At 36.7% G+C, this 21865-nt stretch overlaps 3 protein-coding genes across 3 annotated transcripts in view; 1 reads left to right on the forward strand and 2 right to left on the reverse strand.

Moving 5' to 3' along the window:
- Positions 1 to 1344, reverse strand: part of OGN (osteoglycin) — a 12634-nt gene extending 11290 nt beyond the window's left edge. The window contains exons 1-2 of the mRNA XM_039734240.1: positions 1094 to 1344; positions 214 to 466 (exon numbers count right to left, since the gene is read on the reverse strand). Coding sequence (XP_039590174.1) covers positions 214 to 381 — 168 coding nt within the window. The 5' untranslated portion in view covers positions 382 to 466; positions 1094 to 1344. The remainder of the gene's footprint in view (positions 1 to 213; positions 467 to 1093) is intronic.
- The window catches only part of LOC120514109 (centromere protein P), a 115423-nt gene that overhangs the window by 23628 nt on the left and 69930 nt on the right, over positions 1 to 21865 (forward strand). The window lies entirely within an intron of this gene.
- On the reverse strand, positions 8081 to 15203 carry OMD (osteomodulin). The gene is made up of 3 exons (XM_039734238.1): positions 15068 to 15203; positions 11653 to 12608; positions 8081 to 11112 (listed from the first exon to the last, which is right to left on the reverse strand). Exons 2-3 carry the CDS (start codon positions 12584 to 12586, stop codon positions 10793 to 10795), a joined length of 1254 nt encoding a protein of 417 aa, XP_039590172.1. The 5' UTR covers positions 12587 to 12608; positions 15068 to 15203; the 3' UTR covers positions 8081 to 10792.

The raw sequence follows: 21865 nt of genomic DNA on the forward strand, positions 1-21865 counted from the left end.
ATAGCCTTATAAAACTGTTTTTTTTTTTTTTTTTTTTTTTTTTTTTTTTTTTGTGGTTTTCGTTTGAGTGGCTTTCCCTATGCCTGAACTCATTTATGTTTCCCTGTCTGTTTTAGGACTTCTCCATAAAACTCACATCCATGCACATAACACCTTTCTCATATAATGCTTTTTTTAGTCAAAAGTATTAAAAAGAAAATATAAATAAAATACCTTTCTTATATCCTCGGATTGCATTTCATAATCTTGTTGGATCTGGCTTTCCATGGGAGCATCTGTAGCATAGTCATAGAACTGGAGTGATTCTTGCTGTAGAGGTGGTGCTGGATTTACCAAAGGTACAAACACAAACAAAAAAAAAGTAGCCTGCAAAGTCTCCATTGTTGCCCAGAACGATGTATATGGCTTTCAGTGAGCTGGTGAAAATCTGCTCGTGCCTGGACTCTGGAGAACACTTTCTTTGGGACTGGAAATGAAAATGCAATCCGTCAAAACAATATTTAAAGCCTAGAGTACTTGTTGGCAGTGGTTTCTCACACATAAGGAACATGGAACAACTTTTAACTCTTGGTATCCTTTAATTAGACTCTAACTTTATAAAACCTGTTCTTAACATTACTAGAAACTGGGAAATAATAAACATTTTATAACAAATAAGGAAAATATTCTCTTAGTTGCACTTGTTTGTTTCCCAGTTTATTTTTGTTAAAAGTGAGATGATTTTGTTAATATTAAATATTTGGCATGCATGTAGATTAACTAATTGAAATATGTGAGGTTCAAATGCATTTTTCTTTATTGTCAGAATAAGGGTTTTCAAACCTAAATGCTCTATATCAAAACCTTGTCATTGTCTTTTACTTTACATGTCAGACTAAACAAGAGAAGATAACTTAATACCCTCTGAATATTATACAGGTTGGGCACTTTTCAGACAAGAAAGGGAAAGAGGCTGCAGACATTATCTTTGAAAAATTACAAACATGCATGCAATATTTTAGAAAATAAATCATTGCACAGCATTTTTCTCCTCTTAACTGTATTTTTATTTAAGCTCTAAGTTAATCTTCTTTTAGAAAAAAAGTCCACCTACCTTTTTAGCAGATTCCAAGCTCTTCAATGAAAAACCAGATATCCTTATCTATAGTTATCCCTTTGTCAATGTACTTTAGATTCAAGTTGTGCATTACATCCAAATTCTTGAACTGAATTCTCTCTCAAAGTTTGACAGTCTGGAAAGTGCTTTCCATGGGGTAAAAACGCTTTGGCAGCATTCTCTCCCAGGGTGAGAGGTAATATCCTGGAGCAGGGGGTTGTACTTTGCATAACATTTGCAAAAGTCTGTGTAGCTCATCCTACTTTTGGTGTTCCTTGTTAAAATGGCAGCTTTCTGCTTTGTGGTGATTTGCTCTTTATATTTGCTGAGGCTTTTTCTGTAAATGAAATATTAATTGTGCAAACTGGAGGTCTCTAATAAGGCATGTGTTATCCATTTTGTGAAATGCTTCAGCCTAGAGACAAAGCAGCTGCTTTCTGAGACAGAGGTAGAGCCAAAACACACGTCTGTTGTATTAGTCACATTTTGTGAATAGTAAAATGTTTTATTACAAGTTGTATATGTTTAGAGAAGTTTTACCTATCTATGAAATGGAAACTTTTCAGTCTGAGTTCTGGAAAAACATTCTTTGGAATTTCTTTGTGCTGAGATTTTTAGACAATCAGGGTCTAAATCCTTCATTAATTGACTTATTAGTTTATTGAAAAATGATTTTCATAAAGAATACTTGCTTTGAATAAAGTTCTGCTTCAGTTTTGCAGATAACTCAGTGAACACTGTCCAGGTGTAGAATTTCCATCTGAACTATGAGCAGCAGTTTTCTGGATTTGTAATGCATTTCTTCCTCCCCCATCCTTTTCCTCATTATGAATTTTGGCAGTCAGCACAAATGGAAGACAGATGACCAACTTTGAAAGTTTATAGAGTAGCTTTCTCAAGTCTTTAAAAAGTATGTAGCAATAAAATCTAGTGGGAATATATCCAGATTTACATTTCTCTTTTATCGTCATACCTTTTTTCTTTTTTTTTTTTCCTAGAATAATACTGGTGATAAACTGTGGACCTTTTGGTTAAGTTTTCTTTTAAATGCTGCCTTGTTTAGCAGCCAAATATCTGTAGAAAACTGCAGTGTGACTACAGCCAGTTGCTGTCTAAAATCTTTTTGAGTTTATAATACCACCAGTTTCTGAACTCATTTGGATTTTATACAAATGTTTGTAGCTTAGTTCATATGCAAGTTTAACAATGTGATAGTTTGGAAGCTTGCTCTAGGGTAATGCTGTGATGATCAAATGGAGATGTGAAGGGAAGAGGCTCAGGAATAATGGAAATTGGGCCCTGAATCCCATTGGATGCTCCTCTGCTGGAACAATGACACCAGGAGTTTGGAAGTGGTTAAATTGCAGTGTCAGTACCATCTTAGCATCCCTCCTGCCTGTCTGGGAAGTAATGACACAGCTCTGCTTTGTACTTACCCTTTCCAGCTGCCACCCAGCTGCCAAACATCCACATTAGGATTCCCTCTGTCTCTGGAAAATCCAAATGTTTCCAGTGCTTAAATGTAATCAAAGGATAACTATTCTAAGGAAAAAAAACTACTAAGTATTGAAGCTGAAAGCAAGATATAAAATATTAAATATATTTGTTATAGTTTTGTGATAATTTATTTTGTAAGTACGGAAATCCTAGATTTCACAGCTACACAGAATATCTTAGGAATAGCTTTATCTTTTCCTTACATGTAACAATTTTAAGAAATGAGGGAAAACTTCTAGATAAATGAGGCCTTGAAAATGTAGGAAGTCTTCATTCAAGGAAACATGTGTTTATTTTGATCTGCAAGAGAAGAGGCTCTGAATTTTTAGACAACTTCAGGAACAGCTTCTGCACAAAACATGAAGAGTCTGTGTTCATCCGGGTCACAAGATTTCAGTTGTGTGCTTATCACAGGGAGGTTGTCGTGTGTGTACTCTCTGCAATGGAGGCACCTCTCAGAAGCTCATGAATGCTTCCTTACAAATGCATTCAAAGAGGGACACGTTAAGTAGTTCATTTGGCATGATGCCATCAAGGAGTAGCTCACAGTGCCAAATAAAGTTGTAACCTTGTCCCATAGTTTGTCAGTATTGTCATGAAAGAAGAAAATATATCAGCAGATAATGTCAGATAAAACCAATTGTTATCTGAACGTGTACCAGATGCTCAGATCAGCACAAGGATGGGGGTGGTACGCGTGTCTGCAAACAAGGAAGAGGAGTATTGCTTCCTTCAACTGCTTTTTTCCTGCTCAGAGTGAACAGAAATAACCAAAATATCCAAATCATGTGAGATGAAATATGTGGTTCATATGCATTGGCAGTAGGGGAGCTCACAGGAAACACCCTGGCAAGCAGGGAATGCTTTCTAGGCACTGTTAGTGCTTGGAAATTGGATGTATAAGTGTCTTTTGCTTGGACTCTGGTTAGAGGGATCAATGTACTTGGAAGGTGGTTTCTTTTCTGGAAACCTAAGCCTGCTAGTTGAGTGTTGTTAACTCATTGAGCTCCAGTTTTTGAAGAGGGTCTCGATAATGTATCTGTGGTGTGTTTTTTGATTTCCCTATGACGTCTCATTTGCACTGACTGATTTCCCCACAAAATACTTTCAGCTGTACTGACTGTTAGTAATTTTAAAAGGTTATTTTTCCTAATTTTGTTGACATAGAATTGTGACTTAAATTGGAACAGTAGTCATTTCCCTGACATTTTGTAAGGACATAAAGTGTAGCTGAAGGTGTAAATGAACCACAAGACTTCTTGTAGTGGATAGAACCCAAACCAGATTAATGGGATTGAATTCTGGTCTCTGGATTCTGCTGTCAGGAAAACTTAGTTTTAGGTGAAAAGGGTTGCATACAGAGTAAGTGTAAAATTTGTTCCCCAAGGTTTTCTTCTGTTGTTTGACAACAAAGAATCGGAGAGAAAAAGTAAAAAGCTGGATGGGTGTGGATGGCAGAAGTAGGAAAAACATAGCAGAGCAAGACAGAAATGAGGGTAACTATCCAGACTATACATGTTGCTGGCTAAATCTTCAGAGTCTGGGAAAGAATCTAGTATTTAGTTTATGTGTTGATAGAGATGGGGGTAGACTTGCTCTGTGCAAGACAAGTTGGAAATGACTTCTCCAAGGTTCCTGTAGGAATTACATGGGGGCAGGGCTGGCACTGCCTCCATAAGGACTTGTAGTTTTGCAGTGGGAGACAGAGCACTGGAAAAAGAAAAATGGGGAGGAAAAACACAGGACCTTACCTCTGGGGTGCAGGGGTTAATGAGGCTGTAAGGCAGTGCTAGGGAGAGTCCCATAAAGTTGCTATCAAGATATTCCTTATGAAATAAACCAAAGCTGAGATTCTTTTTAATCACTCAGGTTTCTTCTGTGTTTAGACAGAAGAAGTGTATTTTAGCTGCTTAAAGACCTTGGCTTTCATCTTGTATCACAGTCTCTAAAGGATGATATTGGCAACTTCTGCCATTTCTGAGTTTTACTGTTTATAAGTGTTCTTGAAAAAAAGTACTGTGGGTTATTGCTCAGCTGACCTGTGCTTAAGGTGGGTGCTGGGAATCCCTTACACAGAATGCTCCAAGTCCGTGTCTTCTCTTGGCCAGACATCTGTGTAGGAAAGAATGAGATGAGGACAAATTAGGAAAGCTCTTAAAGATTCTTGGGTATTTATAGACCTGGGCACAATGCTGGATTTTCTTTTGTGTGTGATATTTCTGCTTCATGTGGAAGGTAACATGTTGGAGGTTCCTCGGCATAACTTGTGTAGAGTGTGATTTAAACACTTCACAATGTTGACCAGCTGCTCTGGATTGGAGTAATTATAATAGAGAAGGTTTTATGGAGGAAAAGACACTTACTGCACCAGCCTGATAACATGTACATAATAATCTGCAAGCAGTGAGAGATTGGCTGTTAAAGAGGGCAAAAACATTAAGTGATGTTAGAACTGAACTCGATGGTTCTATTCTTATTTTCTCCTTTTGTAACCTAAAATAAATAACTTTTTGGAATGGTTCTCTACACAAGTTTTATCTTCTAAAACACAAGTCTTTTCTTTTGATATTTATGTGGGCTTAATTCTACTTTCTAAAACTACTTTTAACTCTTTGCTGCTGCTTAAATGTATCATATGAAACTTCTAGACTCTTTCATTCCCTTTTGCTTTTTAAGATCCTGATAGAGGATGTAAAAATAGCTTTTAAGCCAGTTTAATGCCAGTAATGATGATGGAGTTGCATTTATTCTGGGAACTAAAAGTATCCCAGAGGGAGGAGGGAGCAATCTCCTGGTTTCTTCACTGGTTTGAAAACTGAAGGTGGTGCTGTAGAAGAGTAGTTGTGTAAAGCAAAGTCAATTCCAACTCAGCATCCTTGAGGGATGGAGGAGAGTTCACAGATAGTATTATATGTAAAATAAATGTCATGTCCTAGAGAGAAAATGTAGAACATTCTTCAAGATTCAGAATCAATAAAGAAGTACCTGAAATGAAATAGTTATGCATAAACACCTCCAGATTTTTATGAAAAGTTGCAACTATTTCCAAGGCTCAGTGAATTAAATCAGTTTAGGTCACTGTTAGGGCCACCAGCTGCAAAAGGAAGAGAGCTGAAAAATGACCTAGTGATTGTATGAACATCCTTCCATATGTTTCTGATTTATAATCAGAATTGTTTAAGGCTGAAGACATTACCTTTATTTCTTGCATTTCTGGAAAATAAAAACTTTTATCAGTTACTGTGTTATAAATGAATAAAGCACATTGCATAAATCATGCATAATATTAAACAGAAATCAAACTATGGTTAACAAATACAAATGATAACCAGAGTAACAGTGCTGTCTATTTACCCAGACCTCTCTGTTGGACACATGTTCTCCTGAGCTCTTCTATGTGACATCAGTTACATCCTGAAACAAAAGCCAACGTACTGCAATTTATTACAATTTCTTAGAATTCCTTCCAGAATTGGCATTACTTCCTTATGGCAAGATCATCATTTGTTGAGAGCTGTTACTATGTCCACAGGGACATTTGAGTCAGGGCTCCAAGAATCATTGGCCTTATCCATATTTTACTTCAGTGTTCCAGGCATCTGTTCCTTATGTTGTTCATAGCATCTGCTTTACTGTGTTCATGGCTCATCTTCACATTCATCTGTTTTCCTTGCATTGTACTTGTATAATAGGGAAAGGTTGGTTTGGGGTTTTTTTCTCTCTGTCAATAATGAATTAATGCAATGAATTACAAGGTTGTGTTTCTGTTTATTTTCCTTTTAAATTAATTAGGTTGTTGGAAATATAAATTTTGGGCAAAACAGTTAAAACATTAAAAATGTTTGTATTTGTTGAGTTCCATAAGATGCAATAGTGTATACACAAATTGGATTATAGCTGAATAGTTCATACTCTTGCAGCAGTACTGGAAAATGATAGTGAAATCTCTTCAATTGTACTTTTTTGTTAAAAATATAGTATATTCCCCTTTCCTGCTTTTCAGATAGAAAATGCCTGTGCTTATAGCTCACAATGATCAGGTTGAGCAACAAAGAAGGAAATGGATTTGTATTGTAAAAGTGGAATGTGAATATGTTAAACTAAGTCAGGAAACGTGAACTGTAAAATGTCTGTTTTCTATAAAGGAGCTTCTGTCCTCATCCATGTAACTTTTATTATCAGAGTACTGAAGCAAAGTGTAAAAAATATTTATCGGGAAAAAGCAAAACCTATTTCTACTTTTTTGGGGCTAAAGAAAGAAATATAAAGAGTTGGATTAAACTACTTTTATTTCTCTTTCTGTTGATTTTTATAATAACTTCTGGTGATTGGCACTCTACCTGAATTGCTCATGGAGATGCAGAGTTAAAACTCAGAACAAGCTTTTTTTCTGTATTGTCTGACTGTGCTGTAAACAAACTCATTAGGCTATTTCCTTGTTAAGTTTTGCTGTTACTGATGAAATAAATAGCATGTTTAGTTCTTAGTTTACGAACCTATTTTCTGCTTTAAAAAAACTGTATAGTTTGTAAGTAAGTACCAGAGCAAACATGAAGCAAGTATGTTTTACACTGTCTCAAGGCAATGGTGGTGAGGAGCAGACCCAGCACGTTACCATGGTTCAGGATAGTGACAACATAGAACTGGTGTGGAATTAATAAAGGTTAGTGTACAATGTCCGGTGTCCAGCAATGCCCATGATCAGATGCTTTGGGAAGACAGAGAATAGAACAATGATGTATGATCCTTGTCTCTATCCTGTCTTCAAGTGTTCTTCCATTCTCCAGCTATTTTCAGCTCAGTACTTTTGTCCCTGCTGTGTTTCATTTAGCAACCTTTAAAGGATCTCTTCCAAGGAACACAATTACTGTCTGTGTCTTAACACCATGTCTAAAATTGCTGCTGCATCCACTGTGTCCTCGGGTACATGGGACATACAAGCTTCATTTGATGGCTCCTTCCCTTGTACTGGAGCAGATCCCCAGACCCTTGCTGTCAATGCAACTCATAATTTTGTGGGTATCTTCTGTATCCCACTCAGACATCTCTTTGCTGAGCCCTAGTTCATTCCATGTTGTTGATGTAGAAGCCAATCCTTACCTTGGGTGACCTTGCTCTAATCCTTTTCCAATCATGCCCTCTGTAATTACACCAGCTACCTGAGGCTTTGGAAATCAATACTGCATTTAATGTCTGGGTGAGCTACAGATTTATGGCAGTGTCTTGTTTTCCATTTGTCTGCAGTTACTCTCTACATTTGAGTTTCCTTTTTGTGACTCCTGGGTGCTGAGCCAGTTTTCACTGGACACTTATTGCTACTAAAGCACTTCTGAGTCTTGCTCCCTGAGTGATGTTGGTGAGGTCATCCTTCATTAGTTTTAATGTGGAACTAAGATCATCATTTCCATGGACATCACTTCTCATTTAACTGTGATGAGCTCCACTGGCTGCTTTAGCATCCTGAGGACTTTTGCAGCCTTTCTCCAGCAACACTTAGCACTCAGTGTTGGCATCTCACTTCTCAGCCTGGTTTGTCTATCTCTTGCTAGCATTTTAAATGGAATAAATTCCAGCACAGGCCCTCTGCAAAATTCCCATCATTGGGTTCCCCTCCACAGCAAGAACTGACCATTTATTCTTAGGCTGTTTCTCATACTTTATTTTATTTTTGTTTGTGATGTTGCCTTTTAATCTGTGGCAACTTAATTTCCTTAAAAACTTTTACAAATTTTTATAGGTTGTTTGGACCGGGATCTCCCTTTTCTGTATCCTTCATGATTCCCAGAGAACTCCAAGATATTTGGAAGGCAAAAACATCATGACTTTTACAGACAGTATCCCCTGTGTTACCAGAGCAAATTTCACCCAGCTAGATATCCATTAATCCAGTACTTTATTATAATTCTCATTCCTCTAAGGCTACCAAGTCTTTAGTTCTGTGTCCACTGTAAAAGCCTTTCTGGAATAAGTGTCCTCTGTGCTACAGGTTATATGATAATATTAATTGAAAGAAAAGTGAGTTATAATAGTTCTGCTTGTAATACAAATTTCATGTTCCGCCTAAATGAGTCAAGTGTAATAAGGCAGCTCTGAAGTTTTCAGTAATTTCCAGTTTGACTTTGAGAAGTGTATATAACATCAATATTTTGACTTCTACTTTAAAGCTAAGCTTTGTTTCATAAATGTCTTTAAAAAGCAGAAAGTTTGTGATAAAAGATGTAATATTCATACTATAGCAGGATAGTGTTCTTTTATTTTTAAAGCTGAGTAAGCCTTTCAAAAAAGCCTCTTATTTTAGATTTGCATTTTGTGCACCATTCACTTAAAATCTGAAATAGTTGAAAGGTTAATATACTAAATGTATGTATTAATAAAGCAAAAAGGTTATAGATATATCTAAATTATTGTATATAGTGTGCATAAATGATATTGAATACTTAAGGAATGAATACATGCATGTGTTCTTTTATCAGAAACCCAGAGGTGTTTGAGTGTGAGAAATATTAATAATTTTTTTTTTTAAAGCAGACATTCTGTAGCATGTGTGAATTTGTGTAGCACTGTGAATTTGTGAGGTGACCATAAAATAGCTTGCTATGAATACTGGATCTGCTCAGAATGCAGATAAGAAAAACAGGAAGGAGAGAGGAGCAGATTTCTTGAGTTAGTTGGCTGAAAATCCGCACATTAATAACAATGAAATAAATTTTGTACACAAATTCTTACAACCAGTTGTCCTTAAAGTCTAAATATATATATTCTTAAAGTTTTTTATTCATAGCTTTACAATAAATCTTTCTCTTAAAAAGAAGTAATTAAGTATTTTCATTTTCTTAATGTTTGGGTTGATACATAAGAAACCATAAATACGAATATGGGCCTAAAAAAATAACCGAAATTCTAAGATAAAAAATGAAACCTGTCTAGCTTCTTAAATCCTAATAGAAATCTGATTACATTGTACTTTAAGCACTGGACAACTGAAAAGACTACATAAAATTATGCAAAGTTGGTAGTATGATGTATGGATCTATCACTTGCAAAAATTTCATTTTGCTGTTGAAAACAGGGATTTTTTTTCCCTCACAGCTAGTAAAGCTCTATCAAGGAAAAAGTGCTGAAAAATAAAGTGATTAAAAAAGACAATAAAGTGCTCTATAGTGTTATCTTCTCCTGTAGTTATCTGGATCTGTTTCTAGGCATAAGCTATAAAAAAAAAATTGCATAGCTCAGCGTTTTCTTCAGGTTATTTAAAGCAGTGTTGATTGTACTTTGAAGCAGAATACAACTAATTTGTATTAGCTGTGCAGAGGGATAAATTAATGGTTAAGTTAATAGTTTAAAAAGCCTGCAATGCTTTTCTTTGTACCTGTCCTTCTTGATGAATAATTCTAAATGCAAAGATTACATTACATTTCTATGCGGGTTCTACAATAACATGGGCTGAAGCAAAGAAAAAATATAAATGCTAATGGTTCAGTTGTGTTAATGTACATGCTGCTCCCTAGATCCCAGCAGCTTGGTGAAAGATTGTTTATTGCCTGTGTTAGTAATAAGCTGAAATCTCCTTTGAAAGACCTTGATAGTTAAAGGACATCCAAAAAAGTGAATATTACAATACAGCTTGTAAGGACACTTGAAACATAATATGGGGAAGGTGTGAAGCTCCATGTTTGTGATGTCCTCATTCAGTTAGAGATTAGAAGAAGAAATATCTGTATTTCTGGAGGAACCTTGTGGAGATATTTTGCAATCTCAATCTCTTGTCCTTTTCTCTAGTGCATCTCTTTCCTACTGCTGTCAGCATTAGGATGTAGAGCTGGATGGATTTTTTGCCTTAATCACTTGTTCCTGTTGAATTATGGCACTGATTTATATTTTAATCATTTTGCAATTAGATCACTTTAGAACAGAATTTCAAGTCAATTTTTTTTTTTTACTTTGGCTGCTCACCCGAAGGTGAGCCCATCATCAACCCAGGTTATGTGTCAGACCTTTATCTAATGCTCAGATGAGTGGTTTTTGTTCCTAATGTTGTTTTTTACTACACCAATAATAGGACATTTACCTACTTTAAACTCTTATCTCCACTTTATAAATGCTTCTTGAATATCCCAAACTGCCCAATTGCTCTAGGACAGATATGAATGACCCAGACTAATGAGAGGTTTCCACATATACTTATTAACAATGATTACTTCAGTGATAGTAAGGATGAAAATAGCTGTCTTCTGTTTCATGACCTTCTTCGGTTTCTTGATTGAGTGTTTCATGATTGTCTTCTGCTTCCTGGAATTCCTCTGGTGTTAGAAAGCGCCGGAACACCGGTGTTCTGAGCTGGCTTGGCCTGCTGACAGTGACATTTTGCTCTCCATAATAAATGGTTCTGATGAGAGGGAAGCAGAAGAAGGCGTAGGTGCTGATGGGGCTTGTGAGCTTGTTCTGGTCCACGCGTATGTAGGTTAACTGCTTGATGTTCAGTGGGTCCAGAGTTGGACACATCACAGTAACATTGATGTCTGGAAGAGAGTGAAAAATATGAATTAAAATGCAGAAAGCGGTTATGTTTTAGACCTATTGCAAAAGTGAAATTTACGTTTTGAAATCTAAAATAGAAAATGTTTTTGTGGCGCACAGTAATGTAACCCTTCTCTTTGTTGTAAATCGGTTTTGTAACTGACAATGGTACCAGTTTGGGGGCTTGGAAAATATAAGGTTGTGAGGTAAGCTATTTGTAATTACTGTTTTATGAGAACAAAATATTTTCATTATTCATTTTCTCTGTATGTTTTTATCAGTTGCTAAATAAGAAGGAATTTTCAAAAAAAAATTTAGCTGTTACATGAAAAACTGGTATTAACTTTTACAAAGCACTGTGGTTAAAGGAAAGCTTCAAAAATTAAATCCTCTCTAATTTCAAATTAGTCTCAAATGACTGAGGATGTGTTTATGTTGTATTCCAAAGAATATAAGATGATATTCTCCCCGCACTCCTCCCATGACCAATGCCAAAATCCACTAAGTTTATTGCTTTTTACAAAGTTTAACTATCCACCTACTTTCAATTTCATTGTCTTCAATGTACAAATGCTGCAGACTTCTTGGAATGTAGAATACTTGTTTCAATTTGTTATGTCCAAGATTAAGTTCTAAAAGGTTGGGTAGATTAAAGGTGTTGGGTGAAATGTCCTGCAGGTTATTGTGGGACATTCTTAGAGCAATGATATGGGGAAGTCTGTGGAAATAGTTTTCTGGAATATGAGAAATGGAGTTATTTTCAAGAGAAAGATGCCGAAGTGATGGTGGCAGGTCAGGAGGCATTGTCTGTAATTTGTTGTTGCATAAGTTGAGCTGCATTAAATTTTTCATGTTTGAGAAGGGTTTTTCTTTGAATACTGAGTCGTCAAGTAAGTTATTGCAAAGGTCAAGCGTGGTCATGTTGGGCAATCCTTCCAATGCATTTGCAGGTAACCGGGAAATTTTATTAAAACCAAGGAGGAGTCTCTCTAGAGAGCTGGGCAGAGGAAATGGAAATTCTTCTAATTCATTATGTTGTAAATGAAGTTGCACTAAGTGTGAAAGTTTGGCAAAAACACCATGGTCAATCATATGGAATTTAATGTTGTTGTAGCTGAGGTTAATTTCCCTTATGAAGGTAACATTAGTGAATGGTCCTGCAGGCACAGCTTCAATGTTGTTGTTTTGCAGATAAAGCTGTTGGACATGGCTGGGGATGTTTGGTATTGTCTTGAGTTTCCGGTGATCGCAGTACATAGATAAGGGAAAAGCTGGTGGACAAAAGCATTCTTTGGCACACTCAACTGGAAAAGGAAAACGAGGAACTTCAGCTTGGGGGTTTGGGTTAAAGTAATATGGAAGTTGAGGATCTGGCTCCCCACCATATTCATCCTCAAAATCATAGTCTTCATACTGACAAAAGACCAAAGCAGTGCAGAGTAGCTGGAGGATCGATAGGTTGCTCAGAATCCCCATATTTAAATTGATATGTTGTGACCTGTTGATGAGAAGAAACATTAACTTTTAGATAGTTATAAAGTAAATAGCACAGAAATTTTAAATAGCAGCAATATCTAATGAAGTAAATAGATCAATCCCTTTTTTTGGCAACATTGTCTGTGACATTACTAGGAAACCCAAGTTCTGATCTGTACCTTCCACCTAAAAACTTAAACAAATCTGTCCTTGAAGTAAACAGAAGTTTTGTGGTCTGACTTCAGGCAAGGAACAGTTTTCCGTCTGTGCTGTGCTTGGTACTGAAGGATACCATAACAGGATTGTTTAAAAAAAAAAAAAACAACAACATTGGAAATATTGTGCATTATGTAAAATAGGAATTTACGTGGCTTTGCAAATTGTATGTTCTGTGTCATTTTGTGGTGTTTTTCTATTTTCCACAAAACATGACTGACTTAGTACTGTGTTCATATAATGTGATTTTGAAAAAACAACAACATTGAAATAGATTACTTGGAAATATTGTGCATTATGTAAAATAGAAATTTACGTGGCTTTGTAAATTGTATGTTCTGTGTCATTTTGTGGTTTTTTTCTATTTTCCACAAAACATGACTGACTTAGTACTGTGTTCATATAATGTGATTTTTCTGTTCCCATCATGTATTTAAAGCCAGTGCAATTCAACCATCATGCACATGGTATAAAATCTTTAGTGGGTAAGTTTTCTTTGTAGTCTTCTTCTGCTTCCGTAATCATGTGTTCTTTATAGATGTCAACTAATTTACCTTCCAAATGCCCTTCTGAGGTGAAATCCTGATGTTGTGAAAGGCAATCATTTTGCAGGTCAAATTTCTGATGCTCAAAGTCAGTCTAACCTTTTAGAGTACTTTATGCAGTCAAAGGAACCATGTTATTTGGCAGAATGAGAGTTGTGAATCATGTCAAGCTGTTCAATTTAAGCAATAGTGAGTCAAAATGTTACATTGCAGGTCAAACCACAGAAGTCATGGAAAAATTTTAAGAGACTTTGCTCAGTATACCCTGAAGCAGAGAGAGAAAAGCAATCATTCTCTTATTTTTTATGTATGTTTCATACCCAAGGGACTCTTTTGTCAATATTTGTTTACTGGACACTCAGTAACAAAGGAGATGAGACAAGTAGTCATTTCTGGTGATTCCTAGTGGTGATTACCTAATGGGTGATGTAGTCTATGAACTGAACAGCAAAGAGAGAATTCTAAGAAGAAAAGCAGTAACAAACTATTGGAATTTGCTGCATCCTTGCAGTAGTGCTGTGTGCCACAGCCTGCGTGTGCCGGGGCTGGATGTCACCATGGGGCATTGCCTAACCTGCATATCTGACTTTGCATTTGAATGCAGTTCATAACTGATGAAAACCTTAAAACCAGGTTTGACTGGATTGCAGTAGGTCCTTTGCAGTAGGTCCTTTGCAAAGCCAGGGGCTCCATATCCCTGCAGCATTGTGGGATGTCCAAGCTAATTAAGCAATTAGCAGAGACACAGAGCAGCCTTACACCACAGTGCTGCATAATTGCACTGTGCTGGGTTGAGAAGGAATTCTGTGCTTCAGGAGGAATTCACTGGGTTTCACATTTCAGGCAGTGTATATCAGAATATCTCCTAATCAGTCCAGTTGGTGTCTATCTAAAATCTGTTTCTAACTCCCATGACTGCCTTCTGGTTTTGTGGAACAGATCCCAGTCTGTCCCACTTGCCTATTTCATGCTCTTTGTTCCCTTCTGATGCCTCCCTCTTCAGTTGCAGTCCAGAACTTGAGCTTCACTTTCTGGTTCGATTCTCTCAGCACTTCTACTCCATGTCACAAAACTTCCAATTAATATTTTTTGTTCTTGGTGCCACAATTGTCCTTAGAAACCAGGGGGGGCAACTCAGGTAAGTCTTCTCACTTTGAGGAATAAGGCCGTTGTAGGATTGATCTACTTGTCACATGGATAATGTGAGGAGAGCTCTCATCCTGTCAGCTGAAATTATGAGTAAGAAGTAATATATACCAAAGTCTCCCATTTCTCCAGGTTTAATGGAAAGGGAGGAGCTGGTTTTGGGGAGACATTTCGATACTTTGGCTGTAGCTGGGTATCTTACTGGCAGAATAGGAACTGTCCTGCCAGGCTTGCAGGTTGTGTCTCAGAGCACTGAGACACTGATACCTCCTCATGAAAAAATTCTAAGAATTTAACTAGCTTTAAAACATTCACGTCAGGTGAAACTTGACAGCAGGAAATACAGGTCAGATGCACACAATGTGATAAAACACATCATTACAGAGTTGAAAAAACAATAGAAAATCTTAGAAGCTTGATTCTTTACCATCTGTAATCAAGTCAGAGCTCAGTAATTGTATTTGCAAGCAGATTACTTGCTGAAAGCTAAATATTATATAACATGCATTAATCACTCTTCACTGAAAAATAACACAATCAGTTCATTTTATTCCTGCTTACCAAGAAAACTTACTTTTTGGACTGCTGAGAAGTTCAGGTTGTAGAGGGCAGCAAGTTCTGTGCTGGTGAAATCATCTAAGACATAGCCTAAACCAGCTGGAGGAACAAAAGGTTTGTCTAAGCCATATTTTGTGGTAAGGAGCCTTGTGGGAAGGCAACACAAAATAACAGCCTTGTGGCCCCTCTTCTGATTTGCCAGTAAAATTTAAAAAACTGCTTTGTGCCACATCATCACTTGCCGTAGATGCTGTGTCATAAGGCTATTAAGCAATTTCTCCTTTTGTTCAAATCCCTTCAATATAATTGGCAGGATTATTTCAGTTACCAACTCCCATTTAAAAAAAAAAAAAAGGAGAATAAGTCTTCAAAAATGATTACAGAGGTTATTAGTTCATTGTGCGGGTTCAGCTGCAGTGATTCACTTCTGTAAAGAGTTTGTCCTCTGAGGATGAAGTTAAGAAAGAGTAAAAAAATTAACCTTACCAAAATCAAGGGGAAGCATGTGCTGTAAATAAGCTTTTATAAACATCTTCCTTATTTTCCTTCCGCAATGTCTATGTCCTGTCTCCTTCCTGCAAAAGATTTGTTCTGTACGGTGCTGTCAGTGTGGTGGTGTTAAAAACTTGAGCATTCACAGTAACTTTCCAACATCTTTTTTGCTAAGTTGCATAGAAAGAGCATAAATCTTGTGCAAAGGGTAATTATGACATGAAACATAAACCATTTTACTCAATAAAAATATTTCTCTTAGATTTTAAGGGGAATTAAAGAAAGAAGGTACAGTTATCTGCCTTTGCTGCTATATGATACTTAAATACCTGTGATATATGCAAAAAATTGAGAAAATTGAATTTTTTTTGTGAAGTGGTTTAAGTGTATGATTTATCCAAAGCATTTAATTATGCTTTTGGCTTAGTAAAATAATTACTTTTTCTCAAAATCTGTTCACAAGGAAGAATCTTGTTCTTAAAAATTCTTCTTAAAAAGTACCTTACAAGTATCATAATTTCTTTTAAAATGTAGTAGTAAGTTTATGGTTTTCTTTTTCTTTTAAAATGTAGTAGTAAGTTTATGGTTTTGGTGTTTGAGCTTCATGAGGCTGATGATTTGCTCAGCCTTTTCAAGTTTCTTCTCAAATATTGAGGACAATAATTAGTTTAAGAAGATAATTCATATGTAATTCTAACATTTGGAGTACAAAAAAAAGCACCAGAAGTCATTACCAAAGTGATATTGTAGGAGTTGGCAATACTAGAAATAAACTAAAGCAGTCATGTATTTGTGTAGGGAATGCAGAATATAAGGGAGAGGTTGAAAGAGAGAAATTAAAACTCCATAGTCCTTGATTAATGGTGCCACAAATAGTTGAATAGCTACATTGTACCACTAAATCAAAAGCAGTAATTATTTTTTTCTTAAGTCATTAATAGAATACATACACAGTGAGAGATGAAAAAAGCCCCACCAAGATTTTATGACCAGTTAGTAAAATATTATGGCTGCTACAAAGTTTTAGTGTTTTTTAAGCACAAGACAAAGAACATGGCACATATTTTTGGAAGTTTTGCTCTAGTAACAGTTTTAAGTAAAACATACATAAAACTTTTTTATCCAAAGATAAAAATCGGAGTTCCAATTCCATACCTGATATTTTTGTATTGTTTTCTACTACTGATTGTGTTCCAAAGTCTCTTAAGCTCTTAGAAGATGTAAAATCTCATGGTGAATTTCAAAATCCATGATGGCAGGACAGAAGAGTCTGTCCTTTGAAAAATTGTGGTAAAGCTCTTGATTTGAAGCATATTGAGCTTCAGAGGCTGGTGGCTTTAGCCATGGAATATATTAAGACTCAGTTCCTGTTTTGTTGCAAGAGCAAAGTTTGGAGACAAACAAGTCTATACTTTGTGATCTTGGTCAAATTGTGTGGTTTCATCTTCATTTTCATTTGTGGTGTGGCAGGAATTTCCTTACAAGGCAGATAATGAGGGGATTAAATTTAGCATCCTTTATGTAAAACTTCTTGTTTCAAAGGCTGTAAAAATTTATTGAATTTTCAGCATATTTTGTTTTTTAGTTTTAAGAATGCTTTGGAATGAATTATTTTTAATGTTGATTTGTAATTTTTTTTGTCATTTTATTTATGCAGTTTTGATGTGAAGTGACATGTATGGCGAGCTAGAAGTCTGAGCTGGCTTCAAGCTGATTTATTTTCTTTAGCTTAACTTGCATGGATCCTTTTCATCAATTAAAATCTTTGGAATTTCACCATCTCCATTAACTGTATTCCACTTACTAGACTTGTCAGCTTTTCCAGTTTTGTTTCTGAGCTGAAGACACAAGAAAGTCTGTTCTATTATTTTATTAATTTAGGGGGTTTTAGCTAGTTGAGTATGGTCTACTGAACACATTTAAAATTTCCAAATTTTAGTCAAAATATTCTTGGGATAAAGTAGAAAAGATCACCAGTGACCTTGAGGTGAATGGCCCTGATAATAAGAAGGTATAAATTATTTTCAATTATTGGGCTTTTTCCATATATTCATTGTCTGACTGTAAAAGATTCTGAGATTTGTGTTTGGTGGGTTTTCCTTGGTAAGTTCTTTTTTCCTTTCTCTCCAAAATGTACAATGGTCCTTATGAACGATAAAGGAAAAAAAGTGCATTTTGTTTATAGAGGATTTAGGGAACTCAAATGAAGCCTGGCTGGGGAAGTTAGACCTGAGGACTGTGTTGCAAACATAATCTTAATAGAATTGCAAAAGTCTGGCCCTGCTATCAGATGTCTGAAAAGGCCCCAAGCTCAAAATTTAAAAATCCTCAGCTGACAACTTTGAAGGAATTCTGTGGTTTAGATAAGAATTGGTGATGTTTGTTCCTGTGAGTGAGGGCACAGTGAGAAAGGGAGTGCATAGTCAGATGTAACAAGGAATTGTGAAGGCTGTAATTTGGTTCCTTGTAAAGCCTGTGGGTAGGAAACAGCTGCAGCCAATGTCACTGGGGCTGGGCTGCACTTCAAAGTCACACTGGAGGCACAGAAGCTCTTGGCATTCCAATTTTCAGGCCTTAAGTGGCAGGCCAGCACTGCTGTCAGCAGCCACCTGCAGCCTCTGGGAACTCCATGGATCATCTGCCAAGGTCCTTCTTACCTGTGCCTGCCTTTGGCACAGCTGACTGAACTTTGGGGCAGTAGTGGCTGCTGGATTTGTTTATCCTGTGCCAGAACTCCTCTGAAAAGTCACTGACTGCAGTGTAGAGCTCAGCAAATTGAGATGCTGAAGGTTTTGCTCTTGCAGAGCCTCCAGCCCAGCCCAAGCCCTCACTGCCTTTGGTGGTGTTCTGCTCTTCATGGAATGGAAAGTAATTCCAGGAGAGTGTCCCTGTGGACACGTGTGTTATTAAAGGTTATGGAAAAGGGGCCATCAAATCATATCAACAGAGCTGAGACAAGGCCTAATCTGTTTAAAAAAGCAAAGGAGGGAAAGCCTTCTGTGCGGCTTTCTGTTGCCTCTGACCTGAACCTTGTTGTGTGGTCCCTATTTATTTCCCATTTAGTAGGTGGTATTATGAGATCAAAACTCTGGCAATCCACATCTTGTGCAGCCTGTTTTCAGTGTTTTGCTTTGTTTTGCTAAGAGCTCCTGGGAAGAACATGTTGAGCAACTGAAAACAGTTGAGTTTATTGACCTTGTAGCATGGGAATTAATTATAATCTCATAGGAAATTATTGAGTAACTTCTACTAAAGAAGAGTGATACACTGATTTTTTGGGGCTGAATTCACTAGAAGCATCATTGCATCTAGAAGCAACATATTAGGAAGCTCTGCTCTCATTAGATGATTGGTTACACTTGTGCATGTGCAAGGAACAGTTGGTACTGCAAAAGCAAATTATCAAGTTTCCTGGCATATTCAAATTTATATGTGAGGTTTTTTGTATGGCAATATCAATTTATGGTAGTGGATAGTTGACTTTGAAGGACTAACAGAAGAAGAGGGATGTAACATTTTTTTCAAATATATTGCTGGGTTAGAAATCTAAGAAGGATTTAATAGTATATTGGGAGAGGTTAAGGTTTTTTTAAAGAGATGGATTTTACTTTGGACAGTAGAGGTATCTAAATAGGGTTGTAGTGTACTCATCATGTTGTGTTTCTACTAACACAGTAACAAGTAGTCATAAACAATTTACACTGGAATAATAAAACAAGTTGAAAAATAATATAAGCAATATTATCTGTAGCAAATAGTGTCTGATTACTTTAAAATACCCTGAACTGTATGAAATTATAAATCTCTGCAGAGGAGAGTCACTGTTGTCAGCTGACACTTGTGTTTTTAGTAATTGAGTAGCTTGTTTAATAAATATGCTTTGTGTTATGCTCTGTATTTTTATACAGCCTGCTTTGGTTGTTCCAAGATGACTTTGGGCTGTGTTTTCCTCCCATGTGGAGTTCTGGGAATAGTTGTCTGGTTTTGCAACCACTGTTTACTGGTGCAGGTATATTCATTTTCTTGAGGCAGTAGTAAGCAGTCGGACCTCAAACTTTAACAGATTCTTTCGTTTGCCTGTTTTGTGTCTGATATAAAATTATATAAATTATCCCAGTATATGACAGGTGTCTTGCACTCACTAATAAACATTGTAAATAAAAGACCACAGTGTTCTGGAAGGGAGGAAGGTGAGGAAGGTAATGGAGCTGAGTCTCTATTCCAAAGCAGGCACTTATTTATTTTGAGCAGAACTGCTGACTTAGAGCCCTAAACTGGTAGATGCTTAAAAGAGATCATGTGAATTCTACCATAATAATTTATATTAATACCTTATTCATTAGCTTGCTTCATTCGTTTATAGCTAAGGACTTCCTGCAATTTTGGTTAAAGAGTTAGAAAATGTGCTTGCAACTTCAGATTGTTCTCAGGTTTGTATCCACTGTGAAAACCATATGTTTATAAGCTTTTTTAGGCACTTCCAGGCAAGGATAAAGGGTAGTTGTCTAAGTTATTTGCCAAAGCATTCCTGAATGATCATGAGTAGGAAAATGTTTTGCATTAGCAGTAATTTTCCCCTTGTACGTGATGGAAAGTACTTCCTATTTACTCTTTGGAGTGTGTTTAAGAGTGATGGTCTTTGATTTTACAATGACTACAGAATATGTTTGTTTTCTTAAATACCTGTTGCTCTAGAAAAATTCAAACAAATACAACTATCCAGCCTGGTAGTGCAGCGGATTCTGCCAGGCAGCTGCTCAGCTCTCTCCTATGGTCTGGAAACTGAACATCAACCTTAATATGGTTCTTAATTTTTATTATCCCTTCTTTCTTAAAGAGAATAAATCCTCCCCTTTTAGCACAAACCTTGACGTGCTGTTATGAGATTGCCTATATGGCCTGCAGTGCAGTTCTTATGCAGCCAGAATCTGTGACTTGGAAGCTTTCACAGAAACACCAGGTGTTATTACACATCATTCTGTACCCTGGCATAGTCTCATAAGGAAAAATATAATCTTCTACCCTTGATTTCCTTTGGTTACTCTCCATTTTGATCTCCATCTTGTTTGGACTTTCTTTAATATTAATGGTCCTTTGGAAGTGATGCTTGTGCTTGACATATAAAATAAATGTGTCTTTTGATTTATGGGAGTTAATCAAATCAAAAGGGCTTCTCTGTGGTTTGAATAATTTGTGAGTAACAGCTCCTCCTTGGCAGAGCTCTGGAGGGGTCTTATTTTGATCCAATCACTCTGGCTGGAAGTTGTTTCTTCTATTACCTGTTGTGGGATCCTTAAAAGGCCATATTGTGAAAATTTGAGCAAGGCTCACATTTAAACCAGCACTCAGAGAATCACAGAATGATGAAAGCTCATCCAGTTCCAGCCCCTGCCATGGGCAGGGACCACCCACTACCCCAGGTTGCTTCAAGCCAAGCCTTGTTCAACCTGGCCTTGGGTACTGCCAGGGATGGGGCAGCCACAGCTGCTCTTTCCATTTAATTAAGGAGGAAAAATTGATCTGGGCATTGCAGACCTTCCATAGTAATCTGGCAAGTGTGTCCTTGTTCTGTCTTGCTTCCAACACCTTCTCTTGCCTTGTCCTATTGCTTTTTGAAGAGTGGAGTAAATGCCTAAAGCTGTTTGTAGCCGAAATATGAACATTCATAGCGTTTTTGTTCTAAAAAAATCAATTATTAAAAAAAATATATTAACTGGGTTTTAATAAGGGAATGGCAAGAAATCAGTGCTTTGAGTGATTAAACTTTAACAGAACTGAGCAAATAGTAGTAGCTCCCTTTAAAAATGTCAGTTTTAATGCAAGACAGCTGTCCAGATCTCCCTTCACATCTTTGCCAAACACTTGGCTTAATGCTGAAACTTCTAAATAAGTCTGTGTGTTGTGAAAGCAGCCCCAGAATGGGGACTGGGGTAGTTGTTTCAAACTGCTAATGACTGAACTAGATGCTGGGTTTAGCCATGGTGAGATGTTTGAGATCTTTAGAAAGACATAGCAGTGCCTTTACGAAGCAGTTGCAAATATGACAGATGTGTTTTCCATGCTCACATTTTCTCCTCTTCTCAGGTTCCTGTGCATTCTGATTTTGGGAGGGAACTATTCAAGTGGGAAGCATACATTAACCTTTCTGTCCTAGGCACAAGGCACTTGAAGCAGTATGAATCCATAAAACACAGTGTTGCTAAAGCAAAGCATTCCTGAAACAGGAGTAATGAAATATTGCCTTACACATGTGTGCTCCAATGGAACGCGCTCAAGGAAAACAGCACCAAGAGTTGTAGTTAGTTTATGGTAAGAAACATTT

Source organism: Passer montanus, unplaced genomic scaffold (genome assembly GCF_014805655.1).
Source record: "Passer montanus isolate IOZ18808 unplaced genomic scaffold, ASM1480565v1 scaffold9, whole genome shotgun sequence".
Lineage (NCBI taxonomy): Eukaryota > Metazoa > Chordata > Aves > Passeriformes > Passeridae > Passer > Passer montanus.